General features: G+C 50.4%; 2 protein-coding genes across 5 annotated transcripts in view; one reads left to right on the top strand and one right to left on the bottom strand.

Moving 5' to 3' along the window:
* Positions 1–1,237: 1,237 nt before the first annotated feature.
* Positions 1,238–3,915, bottom strand: COMMD5 (COMM domain containing 5). 4 transcript variants are annotated; one of them, XM_086338090.1, is made up of 3 exons: positions 3,199–3,307; positions 2,708–2,932; positions 1,238–2,304 (listed from the first exon to the last, which is right to left on the bottom strand). In XM_086338090.1, exon 3 carries the CDS (start codon positions 2,085–2,087, stop codon positions 1,413–1,415), a length of 675 nt encoding a protein of 224 aa, XP_086194216.1. In that variant the 5' UTR covers positions 2,088–2,304; positions 2,708–2,932; positions 3,199–3,307; the 3' UTR covers positions 1,238–1,412. The 4 variants fall into 4 exon arrangements, with proteins under 4 accessions (XP_086194216.1, XP_086194218.1, XP_086194215.1 ...); XM_086338092.1 differs by having other exon boundaries at positions 1,238–2,139; XM_086338089.1 differs by lacking the exon at positions 2,708–2,932 and having other exon boundaries at positions 1,238–2,139; positions 3,199–3,915.
* An 8,905-nt stretch (positions 3,916–12,820) lies between these two features.
* Positions 12,821–13,585, top strand: part of ARHGAP39 (Rho GTPase activating protein 39) — a 58,420-nt gene continuing 57,655 nt past the window's right edge. The window contains exon 1 of the mRNA XM_086337971.1: positions 12,821–13,011. Coding sequence (XP_086194097.1) covers positions 12,982–13,011 — 30 coding nt within the window. The 5' untranslated portion in view covers positions 12,821–12,981. The remainder of the gene's footprint in view (positions 13,012–13,585) is intronic.

Below are 13,585 nucleotides of genomic sequence, written 5' to 3'. Positions count from 1 at the left end.
CCAGGCTGTGACTTGGTTTCCTGGTAGAGCAAACCACAGAGGCGGGGACACTGCCAGGCCCCCTACCTGGGGTGCAGTTATGCCGAAGGGGACAGGGCTGGTCAAGGGCTCTGCACACTGCTGCCCTAAAGGCACCCAGGAGAGGCCCCTGCTCCCCCCTCCCCACCACTCTCCCACTCAATTGTTGAAGCCCAAACCCCTTCTGAGCCTGCATTTAAAAATGCGGCCTTCAGGGAGGTGATTAAGGTTGGATGAGGTCATAAACACAGGGCCCTGATCCCACAGGACTGGTGCCCTCTTAAGAGGAGGACAGTGCTCTCTCTCTCTCTCACACACACACGCTCACACACTCTGTCACATATTCACACACACATGCATACACATGCACAGAGGGAAGTCCAAAGGTCGGGGGAGAGGCCTCACCAGGACCTGACCATGCTGACACGCTGACCCCAGCCTCCAGAACTGCGAGCAAGTCATTTCTGTTGTTCAAGCCACTTAGTCTATGGAGGTCTGAGCTGCCTGAGCCACCCAGCCGCAAGACACCCCGCTCCCCTCTCCGCCTCCACCACCAACTCCAGACTCCTCACCCCCATCCTGCAGCCTGCCCTTTGCAGTCAACACAGTATCCGGTGTGATCCTCTAACACGACTATCTCATCACACGCATTTCACTCAGAGTTGAGCCGAGTTCCCAGAGAGGCCCTCGGCCTGCCCCTATGCCTCCACTCATCTCCTCCCACTTGGCCGCAGCCCCGCGCCCCCAGGCTTTCCCTCTGAGCAGTGTTCCTGCTTCCTCTTGGCTAAAGAACCACGTCCTCAGGAGAGCCGCCCCAAGACCTGATTTAAAGTGCAGCCCAGCTCTCCCACCGCCCTGCCTCCCATGGCCGGAGGCTGCTGCACCTCCTGCAGCACCTACCCTCTCCAGGGCTACACTGCTTGTTTTTATTACACATTCCTCCCCACACCCCCTCCACTAGAATGCACTTTAAGGTCAGGGATTTAAGATGGGGAATGAAATGTGCACCCTGAAATACAGGGTTCCCAAGAGCAAAGGAGCAACAGCTCGGATGCTGCACAGGACAGGCTGAACAGCCTGTGTCCTCACAAAGGCCTTGGCCTGAACCTCAGACTACACGTGGGCCCACCAGCGCAGTGGGTGCCCTTACCTGGCAGCAAAACCGACCGACCACTGTGGAGAGGGCGCATGCAGTTTGATGCCTACCCAGGAGGACGTATTTTTTTTTTACAGTTGCTTTACTTCCAAAAACAGGGAAAGACACAGCTGTCTACTTCACTTAGAGAAAGACATGGTTACACTCCCTCACTGGAGTGCCTTCTCAGAAGGGCAGGCTTCGCTCCGGAGAGCCCATCTGAGACAGCCGCCTGGGCGACTGGAGGCACTGGCGAGGCTCAGTCCTGCAGCTTGCGCTCGCACCTCTTCTCCAGGTCGGCCATCTCCTTCAGGACCAGGGCCACAGCAAACCGCAGCTCCTGGAATTTGGCCGTGGGAACCTCAAAGCGGAGGGCAGACCCATCCGAGAGCTTCAGGTGCATCAGGACGCTTGGCTGCAGGGAGCGGGCCAGGGCGCTGGTGGAGATGGCCACGTCCACCCTCCACCGAAAGTCGGCGATGTGGGGCAGCCATGCCCCCTGCTGCCTGGCCACAGAGTCAAGGAGAGGCCGCTGGCTACCAAACACCACGCTGGCCAAGTCCACAACCAGGTCTTGGGGGATGCAAAGCTCCTGGAGCTGGTTCTTGAAGGTGTCGGGCTTCAGGCTGGCCGGGGGCAGCCGGAGAGCCTGCTGGAGCAGGGTGTGTGTGCCAGCTATCAGGGCACCCAGCTGCTCCTCAGGCAGGTTGGCGCCAGCCCTGAGGTGCTGCACAGCCTCCCGGCAGTCTTCTCCCTGCAGACTGCTGACCACCAGCTTCAGCAATTTTCTGAACGTGGCCCTGTCCAAGTCCCCCAGAAGCTGGGGCATTGCTGCCACCTCAGGGGGCAACTGGGCCCCCAGGAAACTCACGCAGTCACTGTGACTGTCACCAGGGCGATGCAGGTGTGCAGCGGCAGGACCCACAGCAGACATCGATGCTTCCTGCTCTTTGACAGGCAGCCTAGTAGGTCTCAGCCCAGCCGGCCTGGAAGAGGTGCGAGAGAAGCCCAGTGACCCCCACACCCTTTGGGCCAGTGAATGAGGACTGACAGGGTCTCCACTCCCAGATGCTGATGGTATGAACCACTGATGACAGCCAGTGTGACAGGAGGTGCCCTGGAATCACGTGGCAGAAAGCCCTCTCTAGTCCCTGCAAAAGGGGAGGCAGAAAGCAGCTGAAAATGGAGATGAGGTGAGGAGGAGAAAAGGAAGAGAAGCAGGAAAAGGAGAGCACACATGAGTTCTTCAAATAAACATCGAGTTAAAGAATGAAAGAGAAGCGAGGTCCAGAGAACACAAGGACACAACAGCCACTGCCACTGCAGACTCTGAGGCCATTTATCTACTCTGCCTCCGGGCCTCGCACGGCTCTACCATCAACACGGAAATCAGGCGCAAACAATCACTCAAGCCGAAGATCAGAACCCAGGCTCGTACACTCAGAAATCCCTGCTGTTTTCGGGACCAGATGGCGCCTCTCAGGCAGGAGGGGCTAAGGCGCACGCGGCAGCAGAGGTGGGGGCAGTATCTAGAGAAAAGGGCTGAGAGGTTACCTGAAGGCCGGCACGACGCCCCACCCCTGGTCCTGCAGAAGCACCCCGCGCACCGCAGCCGCGCCGAATGCCGAGCAGAGCCGTCCTCAGCAAGGCGGCCCGCGAGGAAAGGGGGGCTCTCCAGTCTTCCTCGCACCCCGCTCTCCGGGAAGGCCGAGCGCCCCTCACGCTAGTCGTCAGCGACCAGCCACTGCCGGAACTCCGGGTTTTCCTTCAGGGTCTGGCCTGTGCCGGGACAACCGTCCACTGCCCCGCTGCCGGCCGCTCGGGCTCCGCTCCCAGGAGGCCGGTGCGCTGCCTCCAGGCTCGGAGAAAGGAGTGCCCGAGGCGGCCTCCAAGCTTCGCCGGAGCCGCCGCCCCACCAGCGGTCAGCGACCTTCGGCCCCGCCCCGAACTGCCATATCGGCTTCCTGACTCCCGGGCGCTCGCCGTTCCGCGGGCAAGGCAGACCTCTCCCACCCAGCAGCCCGCTCCCCGCGCCTCCTCCGCACCTTACGCCTGGTCCTGAGCCCGGAGTAGCACAGCAAATAGCCGGAAGCAGGGCCTGGTTCCCAGAACCGACTGAGAGGCGACGCTCGCCACGCCCTACCCCTCTCCACGGGCCACTCTAGGGCTGCTGGAGGACTGCTCTCGGTGCTCCGCGGTCGGAGGGGCGAGGCCCAGGCGCCGCGTCCGCGGAAACCTCTGCGGATTCCGCGGCCACCTCTGCGGATTCCGCGGCCACCTCTGCGGTTTCCGCGGCCACCTCTGCGGATTCCGCGGCCAGCTCTGCGGTTTCCGCGGCGGCTGTGGACCGAAGAGACGCGGTCGGCTCTGGGGTGTGGGGGCGCTGGAGGGGCTGAGTGCAGACTCTGGGCCGCGAGGCTCGCCTGCACAAAAATGTGAGCGAGTTTCGCCTCTCAGTTGTTCACTTTGAATGGGTAAATTGACGGGGTGTGCATTTATCTCCGTGGAGTGATATTTTAGAAGTCAATGAGGGACGTTCCTTGACGTTCAGGTGGTTAGGACCTCGGCGCTTTCACTGCCGTGGTTCAGGTTCAGGACTCTGCAAGTCCCGGCTCCCCTCGCCCCGCAAAGTCAGTGAAAAACAAGGCAGACAAGTCCACAAAATGAGCAAGGGGGTTGAATAGATTATCTCAAAGAAGAACAATATAAAATGCTGATGAGCACCTGAAGAGATGTTGGGCTTTGCTGGCCATTAAGGAAATGCAAGTGGAAGCCACAAAGTTGCCATTTCACACCATCAGTGTGGATACAGTCAGACAAATCACGTGTTGAATGTGCCCCACCCCTCAACTCTTATGTAGAAACCCTAATCCCAGTGTGACCCTATTTGGAAATTGGACCTTTGGGGAAGTATTTAGGTTAGGATGGGATTAGTGTCCTGCAGACTTAAAAAAAAAAAAAAATTACACAATGTGAGAGTTGTGAGTTAAATTTTATTGGGGGCAAAATGAGGAGTACAGCCTGGGAGAGAGCATCTCAGATAGCTCTGAGAAATTGCTCCAAAGAGGAAAGGAGAAGGTCAATATATTTGTGATTTTGGTGAAGGGGGAGTATATGTGACAAAGCACATATTTGTTGCAGAAGGTTTCTGCTAGTCACAAGGAGCAGTAGTGACTTGTGAACCATGAAGGATTTTAGTGCTTTCCTAGATATGAGGAGATACAAGAATTGGGCTCATGAAATCATCTTCTGAAAATATCTACTTGAAGACTTGTTCTGCCAGTTTTTCCCAGAGCACAGAGAGCGTCATTTCTGCTCTCCACTCTCAGCTCTTTTCAGAGGGTGTTGAAAATCAGCAGCTCCAGTAGCACATGATTTAATCCTTGAAGAGGTAGATGAAAAGTCCAATTTGTAGTTGACAACCCTTTAAGAAGAGACAGAGTGGTGACTAGCCCTGTCAACTCTGAGGACACAACCAAAAAGCTGCCCTTTTCCAGAGGATCTTCCTGAGTCAGGGATCGAACCCGCGTCTCCTGCATCTTCTGCACTGACAGGTGGTACTTTACCACATGGAGAAGGAAATGGCAACCCACTCCAGTACTCTTGCCAGGAAAATCCCATGGATGGACGGAGGAGCCTGGTAGGCTACAGTCCATGGGGTCGCAGAGAGTTGGACACGACTGAGCAACTTCACTTTCTCTCACTTTCACTTCACCACTAGCGCCACCTGGGTAGTCCTGAATGGGGCATGTTCAAGCCTTATTCTCCACCATGGTCTGGCTCACCTTCCCTACCAAACCACAGGTAGAGTCTGCAGATGGGAGTTATGGTCTTGGTTGGAGCCCTAGTGTTTGCATTTGTAAAATGAAAGTTTATTTATTTATTTTTTATCTCAAAGGGATATAGAGTTCAGCCAAGGAGGGTACCTGAGGAGCTAGCAAGGCAGGAACTTTCAAGTGGTCCTAATTTTTTTTTTTTGGTCCTAGTTTTGAAAATTGAAATGAATGATGCCAGGTTTACTGGGACAAGAATGTCAGTAGGAAAATTCACAGTTAAGCACCAAGGAGAGAGGGAGCACCCCCCAGGGCTGAAAAAGAGGAGAGAAATAGAAACCAAAGCTTCAAACTTGGAAATGATGCTGTGGCAGCTCTGGGGCCTTGGCCAACATGGAAACGACAGATTAGGCCCGAGTGACTCCAGAATAGTGGTGGCAACTGAGTCTCCTCCAGCGCTGGAACTCCAGAGGGCTCTTATCTTCTGTGTAAAGATGAATGAGAAAACATTCCATTTCCTTGCACAGAGATGCTGGGCATCTCCATGAACAAAGGAGATGGAGCTGGGAGTGCAGGCAGGCCAAGGTAACTAGAGTTCAAAGGGAGCAGAAGAAACTACTAATACTGCAAACTGAAGTAAGCATTCACAAACAAGCATTTGGAGATACCGAAAACTTAAAAAAAATCATATCTTTCAAAACTAAAAATGAAAATGCACCCCCTCAAAAAAAAATAAAAAAAGGAAGAAATGCAATGAATGATCAAATGAAGGAAGGGAACTTTTTAAAAACTTATTTTCAAGCCATATATCCAACCTACTTCCAGATGGTTCAGGATAAAACAAGAAATATAAATGTGGAAAGAGTTAAAAATTGATTAACCTGAATGAAGGTTATCTGGGAGTTCTCTGCATTATTGCAACTTACCTGTAAATTTTAAATTATTTCAAAATAAAAAGGAATCTCTCTGTCAATGCAGGGAACATGAGTTAAATCCCTAGTCAGAGAAGATGCCACATGCCTCGGAGCAACTAAGCCGGTGTACCACAACTACAGAGCCTGTGCTCTGGAACCCACAATCTGAAAAAAGAGAAGCCACTGCAACAAGAAGCTACCACTCATTGCAACTAAAGAAAGCCCATGTGCAGCAATGAAGACCCAGTGCAGCCAAAAAAAAAGAAAAATCTATATGATTCAAAAGCAAGAAATATGGATTTGCAGAAGATAGCTATACAAATACCATAATACCTGCTTCTGTTCCCATACTTATGAAATAAATTCCATGGAGTCAGGAGAAACAAATAAATAAATTGTATCTCAATAATGCTGTTAAAAAAAATTTTTTTTAAGTCAGGCTGTCTTATTTTCCAGACACAAAATCAAAGGATTTCTGAAGGCTGTTTAACATCTCAGCAGCCAGCCTTCTGCAGGGGAGGAATAAGAGTGGGTGTGGGTGCCACCAGTCACCTCTAAACTTCCTAGAACCAATGGAGCTGAGCCCCTGGCCCTGTCAGAGGACTGCAGGGTGACTTGGGCCAAGCTTCTCAATTCTGTGCTCAGCGTCTCCACCTGGAAGACAGAATGATGACAGTGCCTACAGAAAAGGAACAATTAAGCCAAGCCTAGTATGCAGAGGAGCGTTTTGTGTGATGCAATATTCAAGAAAATTAGAGATACCAAGGGAACATTTCATGCAAAGATGGGCACAATGAAGGACAGAAATGATATGGACCTAACAGAAGCAGATATTAAGAAGAGGTGGCAAGGATACACAAAATAACTATACAAAAAATGTTTTAATGACACCGATAACCATAATGGAGTGATCACTCACCTAGAGCCAGACATCCTCGCATGCGAAGTCAAGTGCGCCTTAGGAAGCATCAGTAGGAACAAAGCTAGTGGAGATGATGGAATTCTGGCTGAGCTATATTAAATCCTAAAAGATGATGCTGTGAAAGTACTACACTAAATATGCCAGCAAATTTGGAAAACTCAGCAGTGGCCACAGGACTGGAAAAGATCAGTTTTCATTCCAATCCCAAAGAAAGGCAAAGCCAAAGAACGCTCAAACTACTGCATCATTGCATTCATCTCGCACGCTAGCAAAGTAATGCTCAAAATTCTCCAAGCGAGGCTTCAACAGTACGTGAACCGAGAACTTCCAGATGTTCAAGCTGGATTTAGAAAGGAAGCAGAGATCAAACTGCCAACATCTGTTGGATCATAGAAAAAACAAGAGAATTCCAGAAAAACATTTACTTCTGCTTCATTGACTATGCGAAAACCTTTGACTGTGTGGATCACAACAAACTGTGGAACATTCTTAAAGAGATGGGAGTACCAGACCACCTTACCTGCCTCCTGAGAAATCTGTATGCAGGTCAAGAAGCAGCCGTTAGAACCAGACATGGGACAGCGGACTGGTTCAAAATTGGGAAAGGAGTACGTCAAGGCTGTATATTGTCACCCTGCTTATTTAGCTTATATGCAGAGTACATCATGCAAAATGCCAGGCTAGATGAATCACAAGCTGGAATCAAGATTGCTGGGAGAAATATCGATAACCTCAGATACCCAGATGACACCACCCTTATGGCAGAAAGCAAAGAGCAACTAAAGAGTCTCTTGATGAAGGTGAAGGAGGAGAGTGAAAAAACTGGCTTAAACCTCAACATTCAGATAACTAAGATTATGGCATCTGATCCCATCACTTCATGGCAAATAGATGGGGAAACAATGGAAATAGTGACAGACTTTATTTTCTTGGATTCCAAAATCACTGCAGATGGTGACTGCAGCTCTGAAATTAAGAGACACTTGCTCCTTGGGAAAAAATCTATGACCAACTTAGACAGCATATTAAAAAGCAGAGACATTACTTTGCCAACAAAGGTCTGTCTAGTCAAAGCTATGGTTTTCCAGTAGTCATGTATTGATGTGAGAATCGGACCATAAAGAAGGCTGAGCACCGAAGAATTGATGCTTTTGAACTGTGGTGTTGGAGAAGACTCTTGAGAGTCCCTTGGACTGCAAGGAGATCCAACCAGACAAGTGTAAAGGAAATCAGTCCTGAATATTCATTGGAAGGACTGATGCTGAAGCTGAAATTCCAATACTTTGGCCACCTGATGTGAAGAACTGACTCATTGGAAAATACCCTGATGCTGAGAAAGATTGAAGGCAGGAGGAGAAGGGGACAACAAAGGATGAGATGGTTGGATGGCATCACCAACTCAATGGACATGAGTTTGAGTAAACTCCGGGAGTTGGTGACAGACAGGGAGGCCTGGTGTGCTACAGTCCGTGGGGTCTCAAAGAGTTGGACACGACTGAGCAACTGAACTGAATTGAACTGAACTTACCGTCTCCAAGGTCATAAAGATTCACCTCTCTATATTTTTTTTTCTATTAGTATTTTGGTTTTACTTTCTTTTACTTTTCATATTTATGTAGATAATCTGTTGGGAATCCAATTTTATACATATTGGATGTGGGTCCAGCTTCCTCTTTCTTCATATAGTTCCTCAAGAAAGAATATATTTTTAAAAATAATATATTAAATAATCAATCTTTCCCCATTAGTTTTTATACATTAGTGAGATTCTGATTCTTTTTTTCTGTCCCATCTGCCTCTTTGTGTCCCCTATCAAGTACCACTATTTTGGAGTAGCTCCTAACATCTGGTAGAGTACCTGCCTGCTGAATGTCCTCCTTCAAAGCTGAACTAGCAGGAACTTCCCTAGTTGTCCAGTTGCTAAGACTGTTCGGTCCCAATGCAGAGGGCCTGGGTTCGATCCCTGGTCAGGGAACTAGATTCCACCTGCTGCAACTAAATAAATTAAAAAAATAAAAACCTGAACTAGCTATTTGTAGACCTTTATTCTTCCACGTGTATTTTTAAAATATGTTTTTCATAGTACTCAAAAAAATCTTACTAGAATTTAGATTTTTAATATTTTGTGTTTTTAGACCACTTTAGTGAGGATTGACATCTTTACAGTTTTATGCCATCTGGTCCATGAACATGGTATGTTTCTCCATTTATTTAGGCTTTCTCTTAAGGTACTTTGATATAGTATCTAAGTGTCATCTGTAAGATTTTTATATTTTTTTAATTTGCTTAATTTCCACATGGTTTATAGCTTCTGTTGGTGAAGTGAAGGGCATTTCACTTTCCATCATATTTTCCAGTTGGTGGTTTCTCAACTGTAGAGAACCATGTCGGGTTTTGTGAGCAGATCTTATTGAACTTACTGATTCTGATACTTTGTTGTCTGTATATTTTCTGTGTAGAATTTGATATTATCTTCAATTTTTGATACTTCAGGTTATTCTCTTCTAATCTTTAGGCTCTTTTCTTTTATTGTTGCGTTGGCTGAGCACACCCGCCTACCCCCAAACCCCCAACATTAGTTAGCAGCTTTTCTTTTTTTAGCTCAGAGGTTAAAGCATCTGCCTGCAATGCAGGAGACCTGGGTTCAATCCCTGCGTCAGGAAGATCCCCTGGAGAAGGAAATGGCAAGCCACTCCAGTATTCTTGCCTGGAGAATCCCATGGACCAAGGAGCCTGGTGGGCTATAGTCCATAGGGTCACACAGAGTCAGACATGACTTAGCACAGCACCAATATTCCATATTGTGTGTGTGTGTGTGTGTATATATCACATCTTCTTTATCCATTCATCCCAAATTAATAGTGTGGGATTAACCGATTCTACTATATATAACATAGGTAAACTATTATATATAAAATAGGTAAACAACAACGACCTACTGTATAGCATAAGGAACTATACTCAGTATCTTGTAATAACCTATAATGAAAAAAATCTGCAAAAATTCGTATAACGGAATCATTTTGCTATACAATTGAAACTAACATAACATTGTAATTTTTTTTAAGGCTTAAAATATATTTTAATAAGTTCATGTTGCAATATTTCATTTCTCAGAAAAACTTCAAAGGTATTAGGGACAAATCAAACATGGTACACCAATAAAAAATGCACAGCATAACTACCCAAGATAGGCAAAGCTAAGAGCTACCGTCTGACATTCAGCATACAGCAACCCTGTTCTCAAGATTGTACTAGGCCTATCAAGAAAAGCTGTGAATGGCAACATCACAGACACAAAAGGGCCATTTCTGGGTTGTCCTTACCCAAGAAAAAGATGGAGGCAAGTTTAACACAAGATTTTTTAAAGATACACTAAATGAAAATCCCTAAGAGAAAATGTCTTCCTTGGGACATGAAAGGGTAATATATGGGACATAACAGAACCGTATGTATGTTGTCTGTGACCTCTGTGGACATGTGCCTGAATTCCCACCAGGGAGTGATTGGAACAGTGGGGCCAAGGTCACTGGGGGATGTTTGGTTTTTGTGGTATATGTGGCAGGATCTCTGGGGTGAGACAGTACAGTAAGTCGTATCCAACTCTTTCGACCCCATGGACTGTAGCCTGCCAGGCTCCTCTGTCTATGGGATTCTCCAGGCAAGAATACTGGAGTGGGTTGCCATTTCCTTCTCCAACACTGTAAATTAACTATACTTCAATAAAACAAAATAATATGGTGATGAAAGTGAAAGTGTTAGTTGCTCAGTCGTGTCAGACTCTTTGCAATTCCATGGACTGTAGTCCACCAGGCTCCTTTGTCCATGGAATTCTAGGCAAGAATACTGGAGCGGGTTGCCATGCCCTTCTCCAAGAGATCTTCCCAACCCAGGGATCAAACCTGGGTCTCCCACATTGCAGGCAGATTCTTTACCATCTGAGCCACCAGGGAAGCCGCAATATGATGATGAGGTGCAGGCAAGTCTTTGTGAAGAATGGTCATCTGGGGACCCGAGGACCTGGCAGGAAGAAATGAAGTCAAAAGAGGTGTTTTGTTTTTAAATATTTATTTTTATTTATTTGGCTGTGCCCGGTCTTAGTTGCAACATGCAGAATCTTTTATTTTTATTGCCATATGTGGAATCTTTGCTTTTAGCTTGTGACCTCTTACTCATGGAATGGGATATCTTGGTTGCAGCATGAGGGGTCTAGTTCCCCAGCCAGGGATCAAACCTGGGCCCTCTGCTTTGGTAGTGCAGTCTTAGTCACTGGACCACCAGGGAAGGTATGGGTTCTGTGTTTATAATGAGAAATATCAGAGTGTCTTTGTATACACATCCAAATAATATTAATAAAACACAGAGAGACAAACAGATGATGCAGGAGAGGAGACAGCTGAATAAAATCTTTGAGAATGGAAGAGGGAGTAGATTCCAGTTCATCAGAGGAGGGCCTGCCTTGTCTGGGAGCAGGGAAACACTGCCTGCCCATTTTCAGGAGGGAAGGTGAAGGGCAGGGATGGATATGGGCAGGGCTTTGGGTTTGGTGCTAAGAAAAGGGTTTTTTCGTATCTGGGAGGCTCAACTGTGCTTAGTTCCTCAGTCGTATCCAGCTCTTTATGACCACACGGGCCATAGCCCACCAGGCTCCACTATCCATGGAATTCTCCAGGCAAGAATGCTGGAGTGTGTTGCCATTTCCTTCTTCAGGGGATTTTCCTGACCTAGGGATGGAACCTGAGTCTCCTGCATTGCAGGTGAATTCTTTACCATCTGAGCCAGCAGGGAGGCTCTACTAGAGAGGCCTAAGAAATACCTATGTTCACTTTGGAGGGTGGGAGACTTACCCTCTGTAGGAAAATCACAGGATTGCCAAGGAGGTATAGTGCTCCATCTGAGTTTAAAGTGAAGCTAGCCAGCTTAGTTATGTGGTTTCTGCAGTACTTGTCATGGAGAACGGTGGGGTTCATCCAGACTGGGCTTTCTCAGGTGTACACGATGGAGGGGAGCTAGAGACAAGGGAGTAGAGACCACTGTCCTGTCCACGGGAGTTCAGTATGAGGATGGGCCAAAAGGGAAGCCAGAGTGGTGACACAGTCAGGGATCAGGGAGCCAGGAGGCAGAGAACTACTGCAGCAGAGCACTGAGGGAGTGAACTGTAGGCGGGAGGTGGGACTAAACTGAGAGCTCTTGAGCTTGAGCTTTCAGCCTTTGTAGTTCCCTGGTGTTGAGGGATCCAGACTGTGACCACAGAGTGATGTGGGCTTCTGTGTTTTGCTGTGAGAGTTTCAGGCTGGTTAGATTCTATCCGTACCAACATGGAAGTTAAATACTACAACTTCTGGAAATTAATATTGTCTATGTAATAACCATTTTTTAAAAGCCTGAAGAACAGGCTAAACGCAGGTTAGAAAACGCTAAAGAGAATAATGGTGAAACCGAACTGAGCAATTACGAGGTTAAGATGACAGAGCAAACAGAGAAAATCTTAGGGACATGGAGGACACAGGCCATCCAGTTTATCTGACGGACACATAGGGAGGTCCCATAGGATGGAAGAGCCGATATTTTAGAGACAATGGTCGGTAACTTTTCAGAATCGAGGGAAAGTGAAATCTTTCCTGGGAAGGTAAAATTAGACCAAATCCACACTGACACGTAAGAAATGTCAACTGCACCGTACAGAATGGTATCGGAAGAATCTCATGGGCGACCCCACAGGCAAGATCGGCGGCGGTGCAGACGGCGGGGCGGAGGGGGCGCTTCGGCGTCACTTGGCCAGCGGCCGTCCCTCTGCGCCCGCCGCACCCTGGGGTACCCGCACCTGGGACACCCTCGTCCGCCCGCCACAGCTCCGGACCCCAGCGAACCTCACCGGGGCCGCACCCCCCGCCTTGGGGGCGGGGGCAGCGCGAGTGTACGCCCACCTCCCGGCAGGCCGTGCGCGCCCCCGCCGGACCCCGGCTCCCGAGGTGCCGCGCGCGGCGCACGCGCCAGAGCCCCACGGCGGCGCCCCCTGGCGGGCAGGGCCGCGCGGCGCGGGGGCGGGGCCGGAGGCGGGGGGTTGCGCTGGTGACGGGAGGACGCGCGGCCGCGGCGGACGGGGCGGTGGACGGGTCCCGCGGCGGCGGCGGAGGAGGCGCGCGCCGAGCGGGCGGCGGCGGCGGCGGCAGCGCTGCGAGCGGCTCCCGCGCGGCGGGCGAGCCGGGATGAGGGGTTATGGCGGCGCGGCCCGCGCGCAGCCTGCGGGTGAGAGCGCGGGCGGTGGGCGGCGCGGGCCGGGAAGATGGCGGAGAGGCCGGCGCTGCGGCCCCCGCCCCGCCTCTCGGAGGCCCCCAGCCCGGCCCTTGGGGATTCTAGTCCGCGCCGCCCCAGGGGTGGGCGGGCTGCAGCCGGCGGGGTCCGGGGCCGGGCGGGGCCCGGGGCCACGGTGCGAGTGGGTGTGGGGTCAGGCCTGGGGGTGCGGGCGGGTGAGGGTCCCCGGCTCGGAGCTGTGAGCGTGCCCGGCCGAGGGTGGGCGTGAGTGGAGTGCGGAGACTTAGCGCGGGGCGTCGGCGCGGTTTCGGGGCGCTGCGGAGCCAGGGAGTCAGGACGCGCGTGGCCGGGTGCCGGCCGTGGCCGCCGGCCCCGCCGATCGGGCCTCTGGAGCGGAGCGGGCAGGGGCGTCCCCGCCTTACCCGCCGGGTCGCCCTCCCGGAACTGGAATTTGCTCAATTGCCCGCGGGTTGCGGGATTGGTGTGGGTGGAGGCGGTGTTCAGTGCGAGGGCCCAGATCGAGGCAGGCTCCGCGCATCTTGGGGGTCAGGACGTCTTTTATTTTAAA

This window comes from Bos grunniens, chromosome 14 (assembly GCF_055505025.1).
Source record: "Bos grunniens cultivar Pamir isolate PY7600 chromosome 14, Bosgru_T2T1.0, whole genome shotgun sequence".
NCBI lineage: Eukaryota > Metazoa > Chordata > Mammalia > Artiodactyla > Bovidae > Bos > Bos grunniens.
Note: the sequence above shows the minus strand (reverse complement) of the source record. Positions and strands in the feature narration are given on the sequence as shown.

What these genes read in the sequence shown, in the direction of transcription:
- COMMD5 (XM_086338089.1), bottom strand. Translation starts at nt 2,087, where the DNA reads ATGTCTGCTGTGGGTCCTGCCGCTGCACACCTGCATCGCCCTGGTGAC.